Source organism: Orbicella faveolata, unplaced genomic scaffold (genome assembly GCF_042242905.1).
Source record: "Orbicella faveolata isolate gen_17 unplaced genomic scaffold, um_ofav_v1 contig_27, whole genome shotgun sequence".
Classification (NCBI taxonomy): domain Eukaryota; kingdom Metazoa; phylum Cnidaria; class Anthozoa; order Scleractinia; family Merulinidae; genus Orbicella; species Orbicella faveolata.
Window position 1 is genome coordinate 4758217 of NW_028301555.1, and position 16051 is coordinate 4774267.

A 16051-nucleotide genomic window follows, 5' to 3' on the forward strand; every position below is an offset into this window, starting at 1 on the left:
AGGAGTGTGAAACACTGAGCTCTATTCAAAACGGAGGCTGTTTTTGTGATGCAAAATTCACCTTGACAAGTGCCCTGACCTCATTTAACCCGGCTTCATTACAAAGACAACACATGACAACTCACTTATCGCGCTTACAAACGTGGGTTTGTGTACTATATTTACCGAGTCAAGATTAGTGGCACTTCTGTAATAAATTAGCTGTGTTTTAAGCTGTTTTAGAGGCTTCATCAAGACAGTTTGGAGCCAATGTTTGCGATTGTTTAATGAGCTCTCGCTCATTAGCATCGAAGCACATTACGCGTTGATTGGTTTAAATTCCGTGACGCATCTAATGTCTCTGTTAACATTCACAGGTCAAAATTTCTGCCTTGTGCACAAAGTCGCTTGTATGATCCACACGACTTTGTCTAAACATTGTATTTTCTTGGTTTCAGGAGATGTAATTTTGCCGCGACAATAGATTCACGAGAATTCAATGCTTTTATGAACTTGCAGGAGTCGCAGATTGCTTTCCTGGTGGAACTTTTGAGTCATGTGTCGACACTTGCGCCGTTTGCCTGAGAGAAAAACATTACATGGAAATGGTTTGTGTACATAGTTTTGCTGAAAGATTTTAACAAAAGTTTGGACATGATTGATGGGAAGATTCATGGAACGGATTGCTTTGAAGTCGATTCGGTAAGTTTTAAAAACTTTCTAAACTTTATTCAAGTTTACAAAATTATCCAGAGAACACTTCAAATTGTCACATGTTTTGATTCTATTCCAGATAAGAATAAACCAAGCAAAGTTTCGTCGCTCGCGTAAACTTGCTTGTTGTGATTTACAGTATTGTTTTCTCACACACACTTTATTGACTTGCAGTTTCTACAGAGAAATGGGTTTTCTAAGCTCTACCAAGTTAAACACAAGGAGAATGGAAGGTTTTACACGATGGAAGTGGCGCCGCGGGATGGCAACTCGAAAGCGCCCGTTAGCCCTTATGTGCAGCTAACCAAAGCATTGTTCTCTCCATTCTGGGTCAGTCTACGGTTTACTTTCCAAACTCGCTCAAAGTTCTACTACATTTTAGATTTCGCGGGGAAGGAAACTTTGTCTGAGCGAGTGAAATCTTTCGGAGGATGTGTCGCCGAGTCGATGGCGAGATTTTACGCGGCAGAAATCGCGCTCGCTTTGGAGGAATTTCACAGCGCTTGTCTGGCTTACAAGGAGCTTGCCTTAGAAATGGTTCACCTGGATGCGGAGGGTCACATTGTGCTTTGGCGGAATTTTTGCGGGAAGTTATACTGGAGTAAACACGAATGCGTTTGCTCGCTTGGCGGGTTCTGTCATGGCGATCCGTGTGACAACAACCACAACCTCAAGAGTGAGTTTGATTTTCGACAAGACTGGAAGGCTCTTGGAAAAGTGATAAATGTGCTGTTGATGGGAAATGACTCTACGATAGCTTCTAACGAAAGGTACGTAGCGATGAAATGGCATCTAAAATAGTTATAACGAGATGTCACGCAGCCGCGCAATCTTATCGTGTAGTAATAATGTTATTCCGAAGTCGTTAGCACCTAATTCGACAACTCATTAGTCGCACTTTATAAAAAGCTCAACAAAACTTGATCACTGGATGCATAGACTTTTCTGAAGCCGGGTTTTGTCGTGTTATCCAGCTGTAAAATAGTTCACGTTTTTTGGCCCTCCGGGGTGAATTTTAGTCCTATTTTGGCTCGTTTGTATTTATAACTCTTGTCTCGTCTCGAAAGATTACCCGGGTTAATTGCTTTACGACTGCCCAAGCTTAGACAAAAGTAGAAATTAGCATTTACATTCGTAAGTGCGTTAACATTTTGTAGGTTATTTTTTCGAGATCGTTTCACACTAAACGTAAGCACCAATTTCGTAGCTAATATTTTACGATAGCAATCTTCTCACAAGCAAGCTTTTTAATTATCATGCTTGGCTAAACGGAAATTTCGACTAAGTACATCTTTGTCATTGATCTTATCAAATATTGTACCTTGGTTTTAAATTGGTGAGTAACAATTCAAAACATTTTGAAGTATGTATTTGTCTTTTTACCACCATGACGACAAATTTTAACTAGTAGTGAATTTTCCAGCAAGTCGATAGTTGATTTGGGTTAAAATTCTCCCATTTCTCCGGCGCTAATATATATAGGCTTTGAATTCCTTACAGTTTATCCAAAATATTATATTATCCTTTTCGGAGACTTTGTACTGGATCAACCAGATGGAATGGATGTTTTTCTTGTTTCTTTTTTCCCTTTGAAATCCGTTTTAGAGTCTACCTGAAACGGAGACAAATTTGCTGATTAAAGCTTCTATAGGAATTCGTGACTTGCACTTTGTTGGGTTTTGAACATGAAATGCGTTCCTCGTAAATTTTGTTGGCTTCCAGAGTCGGTATGTTTTTTTTCCTGATCAGATTCCACTGCATATTTGAAACCTGCGATAAACTTAAGAAGGTTCTCAAAGCGCTACCATAGCCAAATGCTGCGCGCATGTTTCCCCTGCAAACAAGTTTGAAAAAGGTGCTTTGCAGGTGTAAAACAGTTGCAAGCCAGTTTCTCAAAAATGATTTAGAAGTAATCAGCTTCGCGTTTATTTCACTATTCCTTTTTCCCGCAAAGATGACATTTATATCCTTCACTCATTGGAAAAGGCCAATCTAGTTTCTTTGTGAAGTCAACGTGTCAGACAAAACCGTTTAAATCGAAATCGTGGTTAAGTTTCATCAGATTTTCTGGATCAATTTTAATCTTATTAAAATTTTTATTTAAGTAAGAAGATAACTCCTGTTTTCGTCTCACTGAGTTTGGTGGGTTTTTTTTCAGTTAGCGACGTTCCTTAAAATTTTATTCAGGATTTTAAGCGAAGAATTTCACACTACCGTGTATTTATTAACTGTGTTCGTGAGTTTAATTACCTCGTAAAGGAATGTTCGATCTCATTTACGTATTGACAAGTTTTCTTTTAGAAACATATTAACGTCATATTTGATTTTTCAATAGCCTACACTGTCAATGGGACACGTTTAAAACCTAGAATAACCATGAATCACGATTAATTAACGTTCAAATCTGTCCTGTGCGAGAATCCGGAAAACATCTGTATGAAAAACTTCCTTGTCAGTTAGTTTCCTTTCATTAGCTGGAGTGCTGTTTAATTTGGCGCGGCTACGTACGTGACAGCTGAATTCTGTGGAACTTATCAACTCTCGTTTGTCGTCAGTGGAGGCTTTTAAGTGCTTTATGCGCTATAAAAGCTTTTTCTTTATTGTGTGACAGGTTTATTGTACAATTTGACGCAGATCCGTAGGTGTTGTCGGTAAGCGTTCAAGTGGTCAGCATAGACTAAAAAGACATTGCATTGAACGCATTAAAAGAAAAGAAACACAATCATGACAATGGTTTTGCGTTTACTTTGACTGTTACGGACGTGGAAAACCTCTTCAGTACAGCTACATTCAAAATGAAAATTCTCCTGACTAGCTCACATAGATTTCCTGTCATCTATATTGTGAGAATATAATAATACATCAGGGAAATACCTGCTCAGTTGCCATGTTTCAGTTTCTTTATTTTGATGATATACTGATCTCGAGCGTATGGTAAAATTTCCATGAATACTATCAAGTACAGTGTATGTGTTTTGTTAAAAAAAAACAAACAAGTAAGGCTGTTTGGATCGGCCACTTAATTATCGCTGGGGGAGATCATTTTGAGGAATAGCTGCCTTAGTATCAGCTGGTAGGAATTCAATTTTAAGCTGAAGTGCTCTGAAGACTATACCATATACGCAAAAATTTCCCAAAACACGGAACGATACTCAGTTGAAACAGAAAAAAGCACGCTTACAAAATCAGCCGTCAAATGGATATCAGACGTCTCCGAAAATGTGAACAACCAATCAGAGGAACGCTTAGAATCAGACGAAACAACTTATGGGCTTAGGCAGCGTCTACACTACGCCGAAGAAATTTGAAAACGCATCTTCATTTCTACGGTTACGTTTGGCCTATCGTCCACTCTAATCCGTCACGTCCACACTAATCCGATCCGTCTCGAAAACGGAGGTTTTCGAAAACGCTCTTCAAACCGGAGGAATTTTGAAATCGCCCGCTTTTCGTTTTAGTCTGGACAAAAAACATTTTGAAAACGGAGCTTTTCGAAAACGACGGCGTCAGAAAAATCAAGTGATTTCCCTGACAGAGTTTGCCTAAAAGACAAATCTAAAATGACCGGTGATTGTTGCGTTTTTAAACTGATTCCTCCGGCTTAGTGTTGACGGGGCCTTTTTGCGTCTAAGAATTAAGGGGCTTATTTTCGGAGCGGGGTTATTTCTGGAAGTTTGTTTTTCGACGACAGAGATGATCTACATTCTTGGCAAATTACAAGGGTTACCAAAATATGCTAGAACAAGACATATCCGTCTAGACAGATATTGAGAAGTCAATAATTTCAAGTTCAGACAAATGCCAACCCGAGAGACAATGTTTCTTGCTCCAACTTACTGTGAATCTGATTAACGGATGAATTTAAGGAGGTTATGGTTAAACAGGAAATTATTCACACGCTCAATATTAAACTGCTCAGTGCAAGAAATATTTCGGAACAGTCGAAGTAAAGATGGCTTCAATTATTCGTTGTGTTGATTCTTTCCTAAATCAATTAGACGAGAGTGGAAGGTAAGAAACTCGACCTTTTCCTTAGAACGAAAATGACAAGTTTGCGTGCTCTTATTTTTGTATGGATAAAGACGATTAGCATTTATTCCATTTGCATCTCTAACCTTAAGAAGAATAAATCGAAGTTATTCAGTGATTTTGCTCTGAGATTCATAAACGCGAAAACAGGAGAAGGTCGTTGTGTTTGGGTTAGATATTGCCGAATTTCGGCGGAGACAAGCGACAGCCAGAAATACGTCTGCGTTCGCAGGCTAGAAATAACCGATAGATGTGCCACAACATCGTGCACAAAGTTACAGATAAAGAGCACACATTGAAAACGAATTACTTCAATCAAGAGTCGACTATCCAAGAGAAATCATCGGCTTTTGCTTCAACTGAAGTGGAAAGTTTCACAAAAAATGGCCTTCAAGTATCTTACGTTGGAAGGGAGAGTATTGTTCAGAGATCTATACATCTTTACATGACTGAATATGCTTTTAAAACTTTCCATTGGCTTTTATTTTCAATAGTTACTCTAGCGATAAAGAAACATTTCAGTTACATTTTTACAAACCTTTTTCCTACAGTTCCCTCTCGTCCGCTGCCAGTGATTTGATCAGTAGACTGGTGCGAGGCGACATTTCTCGATGCGACCAGATCCAGTCCCACCCGTTTTTCAAGGGCATCAACTGGAACGAGGTAAGTCAAAGCACGCTACAAGCGAGGCGGGTGGAGTGGGGTGGGGGTGGGGGTGCTACGTCACACTAAATTAGTTCCCTCAATATGCATTGAGAATAGATAAGGTCCCTCAATGTCTTGGTGTTTTAATATATCGATAATACAGCTTTTACGATAATCGTTCACTGATGAAATCTAAAATGCAAATATATCGGGAAAATGATGGCTTTTTTAGAAGAAACAGAGCTATTCTTGATTTACTTCGTACGAAGTAACTTTGCTTTGAGTTTTTTCACCTTTAACTAGCTTGATTCATAGTCCTATTTGTATGACCTTTCAGTGATTCAATGTTTCCTTGTGCTTTTATTCATTAAAGTGTTGAATAGGGGCTGCATTCAAAACAACTAAAATAGGGTCAGCTGTAATCCTTTTATGAACAACAACAGGTGGCGTCGAACTCAAAGTGAGACTAATGGACAACATTGACGTTGTGTTTACATTCGAGTTCAAATATCAAAATAAACAGACTTTTCAGTCTGCACCGCAGGAAATGTTAATTTATTAATATCATTTCTCTGGAAACCCGATTGACCAATTGGAATTCGAAGACAGCGCTGTTCGTGAAAGTGCTCAATAAAGTCGAACGTTTTGCCAGCTGCATCTCACGAGTCATAAAAGGAACTGGTATCATCGAATCATATTATTTCGTGGTATTTCTTCGTCTCCGTGAATCGAACACCGGCGAAAACTTGGCAAAAGAATTGAAGAAGAGAAGTCCTTTAAACCCGGGTTTAAAGCACAAGCAAATTATTTAGGGGTTTGTATATATCAAATGAAGTTTGCATTCGGCCATATTTCGGATGTCGAGTCCAAACTAAGACAGTTTACGACATACTTGGTTCATTTAAGCTAGAGAAGACTGATTTAAAACTTGTTTAAATATTTTCGCTTAAGCAAAGAGTCACTTAGACACCGACAGACAAATGGATGATATTTGCATGTGGTACTTAGACTTAACCATTTTCCTGTCGTTATGTAAGCTAACCATAAAACATCACACATGCAAATCTCTTTGTTTTGCCTCCAAGCGATCTTGCTGTGAATACAGTGGGGTTCCTGTGGCTGCACTTGTTCTTTCTTCCAAGTCAGGCGTAAGTAGCCTTAATATATTATTCTATAACTTTATTTTATGTATTTTGCAGATAAAAGCGAGAAAAGTTCGACCTCCCATGAATGGTGAAAATGGGCCAAGTCAAACGAGTTCTTCTGCTAGTTTTTCATCAATGGGAACCAAAATGAACAATGGACCCTCTTCGTTTCATCGGCCCCATAGTCTATCGCACTACAGTGACCCGGGAGATCCTAGATATCTTAGGAGCGCCCCTGACTATTTGGCACGAGGCGCCAGTCTCCACAGTGCGGTTTCTACCCCTGATCTTCGCGCGTTAGATCGAGAGTACCCGATCTTGTATCATCACACGTCTCTTCCGGCAAGAGACTTGCAGTATCACTATGGAAACCCTGATTATGTCAATGCGAGAGCACGTGACTTTCAACCCAGACCCGAGAGGGGAGTGGAAAGGAGGAGGATTTTATCATCGCGTTCAATGAGCGACTTAACTTCTTTTGATGGTAACGATGGTGCATTTTTCTCACATTCTCCCACGTCTCTTCAAAGAACCTTCGTTTATCCAAATTATGAAAGAGCTCCAAATTTCACGAAACCATTTCAACTGCCTTCTGACAACCCTCAAGAAGCGTACAAAGGAGAATATCCTCTTCGATCTTCAGGAAGTTCTCCTGATTTAACAAGCAGTTATGGTCCTCCTGTGTTCTCGCCAAGATCCTCACCAACCCCTTCTCAGTATAGTGACTACAGTTCATACTCTTCGTATAGTACTGAGCCCTCCCCCCGTAGTGGAAACACATCCCCCTATCAAACCCCGCGTTCGCGGTACAGTGACGGTCGTTTGTTACCAAACGAAAATGGCAGCGCGCTCGAGTTACCAAGATGGGAGCGTAGCTCGCCAAGAGAATCGGAAAATCATCGTGGAGGTTCGGAATCTCCGAATGTCTTCCGAAGGGGACAATCTCCACTGCCCTACAGTGAGTCGCGTGCAGTCGATAATTTATCGTCCCCGAGTAACATTCCCATCCACAAATCATCTACTCAACAGCGGTCATTTCAAGGCTCCGATTTTACGACGGGGCACGACACTAACCGAACGTCTTACGGCGTGGGTCGTGAGCGATCGCCAACGCTTAGTCGCACTCGTTCGTTATCGAATTTAAGCGACGAACAGGAACGAACTATTCCGAAGGGAGCTTCGGATAAGAGGAGGGACAGTTTACCACTGGCTGTAGGTGGCGCCAGAGAGAAATACCCTTTGGCGCGAGTTCCAATACCGTCTTTTCGTGAATTCAAGCAGAAGAATTTGGAGGAAAATTCGAAAAATAAAACTTTAATTGGAAAGGATAGAGTGCAGGAAAAACTATCAGAGAAATCTCCTAGGGCAGATGCTAAGCAAGAATCTACAAGGAAGGCAGAATTGAGAGCTGGTTTGAAAGAAAGGTTATCTTCTTTGTATGAGAGCGCCAAAGACATATCAGCTCAAAGCGCGACAAAAAGATTAGTTGACTCTTACACGTTGAATACGTCAGGAAAAGATTCAGCGGGAAAAATTGAGAAAGGAACTATTGGAAAATCGTTTGTTGCAAAGTCAACGGAGTTGACAGAGGCAAAGCCAAATAATTCGGGAGACGCAAAGAAATCGGAGAGTTCACGAAAACTCTCCAAGAGCAGACTTGAAAGCCCTTTTTCTAAGAACGAGGTGATTCATAACTTAATGCTGAAATATGGTTTGTACGAGAAAGGCGGGCAAAAGAAAGCAAAAAGTCCGAATGGTGAAAGAAAGGAAACTGTGTTACGGAAGGACAGTTCACATGCAAATACACTCGAAAGAAACAATAAAAACGAAGCAGATCCAAAATCTGAAAACAGTTCTTTGTCAAGTAAAAGAGGTGTTTCTGCAACTGATAAAGAACGTTCTACACAGGAAGTTGAAAACAACCTGCGAAATGCAACAGAGTCGAACAGAACTGCTCCAAGGACCAGCCCGCTTCCATCCGCTATCCAGGGTATACCATCTGAACCGAAAAAATCTGCGGCTGAACGTTTTAGAGAATTGCGAAGGCAAGGTGGACCTCGTAACCGAAATTTAGAAGCAGTAAACACTAGAGACAAAGAGAAAACCGCGGAGCTTAATGCAACGGAAAATGTATCAATAAAAGATGCGCCGGCGCTAACCAAAGAAAGTTTGAAGCGAGAAGACAGTGACACTGGATTTTTTGACAAGCATAGTTCTGGTGAATTTCGACGAAATGATATGGATTCAACTGCTGCAGATATTGTCAGAACGAGATCGAGTGCTTTAGAAAACAGGATAACAACAACAAATGGATTCTCCGAGAGTCAAAAGGTCGCTGCCGATTTGAACCCTAGTCCAGTGTCACCACGAAAAAAGAAGAGCTCAGTTAGTCTTCGTGGAACTTCCAGAGCGATCTTATGCGCAACAAAGTTCAAAAGAGCCACAAACAGGGACTCAAAGACACCGAACGGTTCACCATTGCCAGATAAAAGGCAGATCGAGGATATTATTGCGAAAGGTGATACAACTGCAAAGGTTGAGAGTCGAGATCAACAGAGCGAAAGACATAAAGATACCATCGGAATTACACGGAACGAGTCGGTCGAGAAACGATCTCCAAACACCCGACGACGACGATTCCGAACGGACGGAAGACTTCGGAAGGGTGGGATTCACACGAGCATGCTCAGTGTGGCTAGCAACGCATGTATGACAGACTCGGAAATGGAAGACACGGTCAGCATTTACAGTGAAGTGGACTCGCTCGACGATGAAAGAGGAACACGAGGAAGGCGATGGGAAAGTTTCTATAGCAACATCAGTGCTGACAGTGGCTCCGCCCATCTGTTTGAATTCGAAACGGATTCCAATGCAACTGAGTTTGATGAAATGTTCGATGACCAGGAATCTGAAGGTAAGACGTTGTGTAAGCATCATGGATTGTTAGGTTGACTGTTCGTCACGGTTGCTTTTAACTTTGTTCCTCTTCACAAACTTAGCTTATAACAGGGATGAATCGCAAGACGTTAAAGACGAAACTTGGTGACTGTAGAAATCATACAAGTCATACGACTAGTGCTGTTTTTGTTGATTTTTTGGCTGGTTTTCCCGTTTAGAGAAAGGAAGAATTTTATGCGTTTTATAATTAGTTAAAAACATATCATAGTATTGCATTTAAATAATCTCAACACACAAAATTATATTCTTTTTAAAATCTCAGCCTCGAGTTTGTTCTTAAAACATTCTTCAAATTTCACAAATTTCAGCTTCGATATTCTTATAAAATATATTCTTGCAGAAAAAAGAGTGTATTCGACTCTACTTTCCCGAGTTCACATAGGGTTCGAAAACTTAAAGTCTTGGGAAACTTAGGTTCACTAACTTTCGAACCCTTCTAATTCTATTCAGATGAGCATCCCAAAAGTGAAGCAGAAGTGGAACGCACTGACAGTGGTGTCGGAGGTGATATGGGCCAGAGTCCCTTGAGGCGCTCGTGGGAGGAGATTGTCATGAAGAGCTCAGAACACTGGTCCGTTGTAGCTGCCTCCGCCCGGCACTGGCAAGAACTGGCCCGCAGAAAGAAAGGTAACGAGGGCGAGGCGACTACAGTGAAGAAAAGAAGCTCAGTGCATTCTATTACAGAAGATATGGTAAGTTTCAAGCAATTAAAACCAATGATTGTCTCCCGTTAATTACCTCCCAATTATTTCTAATCTTGCTAATTTCCCTCCCAATAATTACCTCCTGTTACAGAAAAGCTTGCAAAGGACGAAGTGGAAATGTATCAAAATATTTAATACACATGCTGGGCCATTGGTTTTTAAATCTCTCTCTCCTTTTTTTATTTTACTTACTTAGCTATAGCTTTTGCGCTACGCAATGTTTTGTATAAAGCACGGTCCAAACTAATACGTATCGTAGCCTGTGTCACAGCCACACTCTCAGAGAGAAAACATTGGAGAAAAATCGGCTCTCCGATTTTTTCTTTCGGGGAGAGCGGCAGTGACACAGCCGTACGTTTCGCTAGCGCGTTTTCGTCGACACATCTTCGCCCAGAATTCGCTCATCGTCTCAGGACACTGATGCAATTATAGGGCTCCGTTCTCAAATGCTTCCAAAGTGGACAGCGTTTTCAAATGTATGTGATTTCGACGAAAACGTTGAGCGATTTGGATTGTATGATTGTAGACGGCAGGCCAAAACGTTTCGAAGAAAAACGCTCTGGTGAAGATACGACTTTGTAGTTTCGTTGAACAATCGCAAGAATTTACGTCAAACCATTGCTGTAACAAAAAAGATTGCGAAACACAATTTATTTCAGGGCGTATTTTACATGGCATTTGACTCGACAAAATTGTGCAACTTGCAAAAAATATATTGCCTTTGTTACAGCGCATTTATGCCTTCTTCTGCTAGCTGGTCACCTCTTCTCAGGATGTGCCTAATTTGAGTTCGCATAAGTGCACTTGTTTCCGTATTTTTTGCCATGAAAAGTTCCGTTTAAAAAGGGTGGTTTCTTGCTTGTTGCTGTCTGCAGGTTGAATGTCCGGGCTGTTTGAAATACTATGTTCCGCCGAAAGAAGAAGACAAAGGGGAAGTCGACGCCAATGAGCCGGAGATTTGCGGAAAATGCAAGGACAGAAAAGTGGAGAGGAAGGAAGCCATTATCGAGCTGGTCCAGACTGAAATCAACTATGGCAATGATTTGCAGATATTGAAAGAGGTTAGATGTCAGATAGTGTATAACCCACTTTACATCAGTCAGGGTCTCAAAGGGGTTTAGGGTTCTATTGCTCCGGGCCTAGAGCAGCGGAGCTCCGGGGCTCCATGGCACCTCCCTAAAAAAGATCAGTGCCCAGACCGTGAAATGAAGGGGGCTGCGGCCTCCACAGCCAAAACGTTCGGGCTCCAGGGACTCCTCTTGGGACTCTGATCAGTTCTAATTCCACACTTTTGAATTCTCTCATTTAACTTTGTCACCAAAAACTATCAAAAAGTGTAAAATGCAGATTTAAAGAGAACGCCAAACGCGCACAAAAATCTAGGAGCCTCTCGAGTTGTCGCAGACCATTGCACACGAATGCAGACTGTTTTATATGATTGCCATTTTCCTAATTTCTCCTGTTTCCCGGTTATGTTGTTGGTTTTGATTGGATGAAAATAGTACAGTCATGTAAAAAAATAATCAAGGAGCGTCATAAACTAGGGGTTGATCCGGCCCGACGATATTGAAAATTTTAATTTGTATATGGGCATGTCCGAAAGGCATTTTAACGGCTTCATGAGATAACTCTGCCACTCCAGCTTTTGTGGACGCTTCAACCACATGATTTATTAACTTCAGTGTTACAAGTCAAGAATTTTAAATTGGAACGATACAGGTAAGTTTGAGTTTCAGAAAGATTTTGCTTCAAGAGAAGCTGCGTCATGGATTACGAGCGAACTAAAACTTACAGGCCTTGAAATCGCATTCAAACTAATTAAGAGCTCGAGTCCGGTTAAATCAAACCTGATCATTAAGCTACATTTCATTCGGCTTTCTACTATGAGATTGAGACATCGGAACGTAGCTGATGAATTGCTGTGGTTTGGACATTTAAGCCTTCAGGATTCGAGTCAACTCGATTCTGATCGCATCCACAACCCTGTCGATGTGTTCTTCAGTGTTGTAGATGTGAGGCGAGAATCTCATTCTGTTGCCTTTCTTTGTGGATACCCCAATGTTGTAGTCTTCGTACAATATGTCGTAGAGCAGCACGCTCAGCTCAGTGTCGCTCTCTCCCGCCTTGCGCAAACGTTTGCGTTTGCGACCGTCTCCGGCGGTGTCCACCTCGTCCTGGAACTTGATAACTATGATGCCGTGGTACTGGCTCAATCTTGGTGGCGTCTCAATCTTGAAAACGGTCTGGCCGAGCTGCCTGAGGACTTTGTCTAAGCCGTCCCTCAGCCGGGTGGCTAGTGCCTTGATCCTCTTCTCGATAATGTCAAAGCCGATGAGCTCCATCAGATCTGCAGTGTACAGCATCCCGATGAGGTTGGTGTCGTTACGCTGGCCAACCATCTCAAACTTGGACGCATCCTTAACGGGAAATGGCTTGCCGTAGGGGTCATCTGGGAGGGTGGGCGGGGGCTGCATCTCTCCGTTGTACCCGATGTCTTTGGGCGCGAAGTTTGGAATACACTCTCTCTTCATGTACAGGATACCAGTCTCTTTGGGCCCCAAGAACCACTTGTGGCTGCCTCCGCTGTAGCTGTCACAGTCCATGGCTTTAAGGTCATGGTTAAAAGCGCCCCAGGTCTGCGCGCCATCCACATGCACATGGACATTCCTGTTTCGCTTGTGGATCTGCTCCACCAGACGTTTGGCGGGCAGCCGCGTGCCACTTAAATGGGACACCTGAGCGTAAAGACAACAGAACAAGATGAGTCGATACGGGTTGTTTACAATTTACACGGAGAAACCGGTTCGTCAAAGGTTTGTGCAAACGGTAAGCAAATATCCTTGATGGTGAGTGGCCATTTATCATTTACTGAAACAAAAGCCAGTTTAACGAGAGAGCCTAGGACGAGTTCGACCAGATAATCAGTCCAAGATGGCGGTGAAGAATTGCACATATGCATTTGCATTCCAACATTTCGGTTGGAAATATAAGATCTGACTGAAATTTGCGGAATTCTTCGTGTAATGGCAAACAACCACGGTTTTCAGCACCGCACAAAAGTAGCAAATTGAAGTAAGACGAAATTGAGATTTGATCATAACGAAGAGAAGAAAAAGAACATCTTATCTTATCTTTTTCTATAGGAATGTAAGAATAAGCTTAATTTTTTCTTTGGCACTGAGAAGCCAACTCTCAATTCTGTATTCTATTGTTTGATCCCCTTGCCAGCAATAGTGGACGGACAAAGACCAAAAAAAAAATTTGTTGGTTCGCTTGGTCAAGGTCTTAGGCTGAAAACGTTTTTAAATGAATTCTAAAATATGTAGAAAACTGACCTGTTTCGGGAAAAAAAAAGTCTTAAAGCGCTACCTTATTATGAATTCAGATTATGAGATTAAGATAGATTTTGTTAATGCTTAAGAGAACGATGATTCCATCAAAAATACATACGGATAAACAGTTCTGCCCGCTCCGATTTCAAAATTAAAACACGATCGACTTGTTGGGGGCAAAGGTTCTTAAACCCTGACCCTGCAGTTTAAAGTTCAGTTAGAAAATCGAAAATTGATAACCTTTTAACGTTTAATGCCCAAACAGGCTAAAACATGACACGCTTTTCCAGAGAAGAATGACAAATTCGAATTGAGTGAACGAGTCGGTTGTAAATATTCTCTCACTGTAAAGTTAAGGAGATGTATAAAAGCAGAATGAACTCTCGATATTATTTGAAAATGCTGCAGCGAGTGATGGAAGGTCGATTATAATTAAAATCGGAACGTGCGATGATTAAAATGTTAAAGTAATAGTTAAAGTAAGTCCTTTCATTGTAATTGCTAATCTGCAAAAAGTCCTGTGATTATGTGTGGCGCAATAGTCCTTTTCACGGTTATTTCTCTCTTACGTCTATCATGATATAACTGTCAACGTGACTGTAGGACAATTCAGCACAAAATTGTTGTTTTTGCCCCGAATTAAATTGCCTCGCATCCACGTTGAATTTTATTATAATGCAAATTACAAAAACTAACCCCCGTGAAAAAACCATTGAATTTACTTTTAATACCGCAAAGGAGCGCTATCCAAATTTTCGCATTTCTATCGCGTCTTTTGGCAGCATGGTCCTCTGGCTGGCATTTATCATCCAAAACGGAGCAGTTGCGTCAACTGTTCGTCTGTATGACATTGAACCCCTCACCCCCAGCGCTGTTCAAGTGCAAAGTTTAATTTAGCAGGAGCGCTTGTTTTGCTTTGTAAACATCAAAAAACAAACAGAGCCTCACGAAAGAAATTTTAAATAACTTTTATTTGAATGGTCACACACTAGGGTTTTATCCACAGAATTACGAGTTAGAACCACCTTGTACAGCATATCTGGATGGACGTTCTGCTGAGGACTATAGCTTTCATTTGAAGGTTTCTTCCACGGACTCAAACGTTTGAACTAATTTACATGCAAATATGCTCGGGGTGTGTCTTTTAATCAACGAATCAAACGACTAAAACAGGCCTCTTCGATTTGTTAATTTACTTTCAACTAAGAGAAATTGGAATAGGACTACATGATTTAAACTGCACCTACCTCACTGAAGGTAACAAGCCGAGTGTGTTTGTTGACCTTTGACAAGAACTTGTGAACTATCTTGTCCTCGTCTTGTTCGCCTTCCAAGTTGAGCACATGGAGTTTCAAATTAGGAAAGCGGTTCTGGCGAATCTTCCAACCTACTTCGCCGTCAGTGGGATGATTCTCGTTCCACACAACCACCTCATCACCCGGGTTGAAATCCAGTCCATTGTTGATGACAGCGTTTGTGTCCGAGCCATTCCTACAGAAGGCAATCAGGTCTGGTTCCACGTTCAGCTGAGAGGCGATGAGGGTCCGTGCCGCCTGGATGGTGAACACGAAAGGCTTGATTCGCTTCTGGATGGAAATGTCACGGTTCCAGTCTAGAGCCATGGCGTTCATGGAGACCTGGACAGCATTGAAGATGACGGACAAGTTAGCGGCGTTGATTGGGACGCAGTCGGCGTAATCGTCGAATGCAAACAGGCTTCGGACGTACTTCCAGAGGTCGTCTTCATCTTTGCAGACTTTGATGTTCACTATGGTGGTCACGATCTCCTCAAACGTCTTCTGGAAGCTAAAAAACGTCTCACGGCTGATGAGTCCGTGAGAGCGGTACGAGTGTGCGACCTTGAAGGTGGGACGCTCTTGGGGGGTGATCTTGTTCATAGCTGGTGGAAGTGTCTTGTGCTTAGGCGACGGGGTCAAAGCTCTCCTCAAACGTGCTGCAGCGAGACTGCGATGGTCCTGGAGTGGTCACAGTAATCTATATAGCAGCGTCTTCAACTGACAGGTTGTTTGGCTTTTGAACAATGCCTTTGTTCGAGGAATTAACAGCATCAACAAACAATGTCAACAATTGTTACTGAAACATTGGGCAATAGTAGTCCCCCGATCGTAAGTGTCTGGAAAAAATGGAAGTGAAAGCTGTTAAACGCCGCTCAGGCACGCTACCCGGCCTCCCTTACCCCCTTGTTTAAAATTAGTGGAAAGTGTATAGTTTGCCAGAACTGAAAGCGAGCCTATGTAAACCTGGTTTTAGTCTCGCCTTATAATTCATTCCACCTTATGTCAATTTTTCGTTACATGGCTATACAAGGCTACCACGGCTGCTACCACGCAAACAAACATATGGAAGAAATATCGCAAACATTGTTCCTCTTGAAAATTATTAATCTTGTACCCGTCTAAATACACACAGACAGACCAATTTCAAATTAAATATAAAAAGAAATTAAGACCGCCCCTTCCCTCTCTCCTCCACAGAGCTTTCCTCGCGTACTTCTATTATTCCCTCTCCCCAGTCTTCAAACTAC

General features: G+C 41.6%; 2 protein-coding genes across 3 annotated transcripts in view; one reads left to right on the plus strand and one right to left on the minus strand.

The window, feature by feature from the left end:
- The first annotated feature begins 323 nt into the window (after positions 1-323).
- LOC110048014 (uncharacterized) overlaps positions 324-16051 on the plus strand; it is a 32619-nt gene continuing 16891 nt past the window's right edge. Inside the window, exons 1-6 of one of the 2 annotated variants that reach the window (XM_089296491.1) lie at positions 324-681; positions 868-1463; positions 5274-5385; positions 6567-9426; positions 9921-10162; positions 11050-11235. In XM_089296491.1, the coding sequence (XP_089152617.1) occupies positions 634-681; positions 868-1463; positions 5274-5385; positions 6567-9426; positions 9921-10162; positions 11050-11235 (4044 nt within the window). In that variant the 5' untranslated portion in view covers positions 324-633. Of the gene's footprint in view, positions 682-867; positions 1464-5273; positions 5386-5973; positions 6182-6566; positions 9427-9920; positions 10163-11049; positions 11236-16051 lie in introns of those variants that run through there. The other variant, XM_089296492.1, reaches the window with a different exon arrangement.
- LOC149107238 (uncharacterized) lies at positions 11818-15473 on the minus strand. The gene is made up of 2 exons (XM_089296500.1): positions 14754-15473; positions 11818-12909 (listed from the first exon to the last, which is right to left on the minus strand). The coding sequence occupies exons 1-2, from the start codon at positions 15402-15404 to the stop codon at positions 12109-12111; spliced, it is 1452 nt and encodes a 483-aa protein (XP_089152626.1). The 5' UTR covers positions 15405-15473; the 3' UTR covers positions 11818-12108.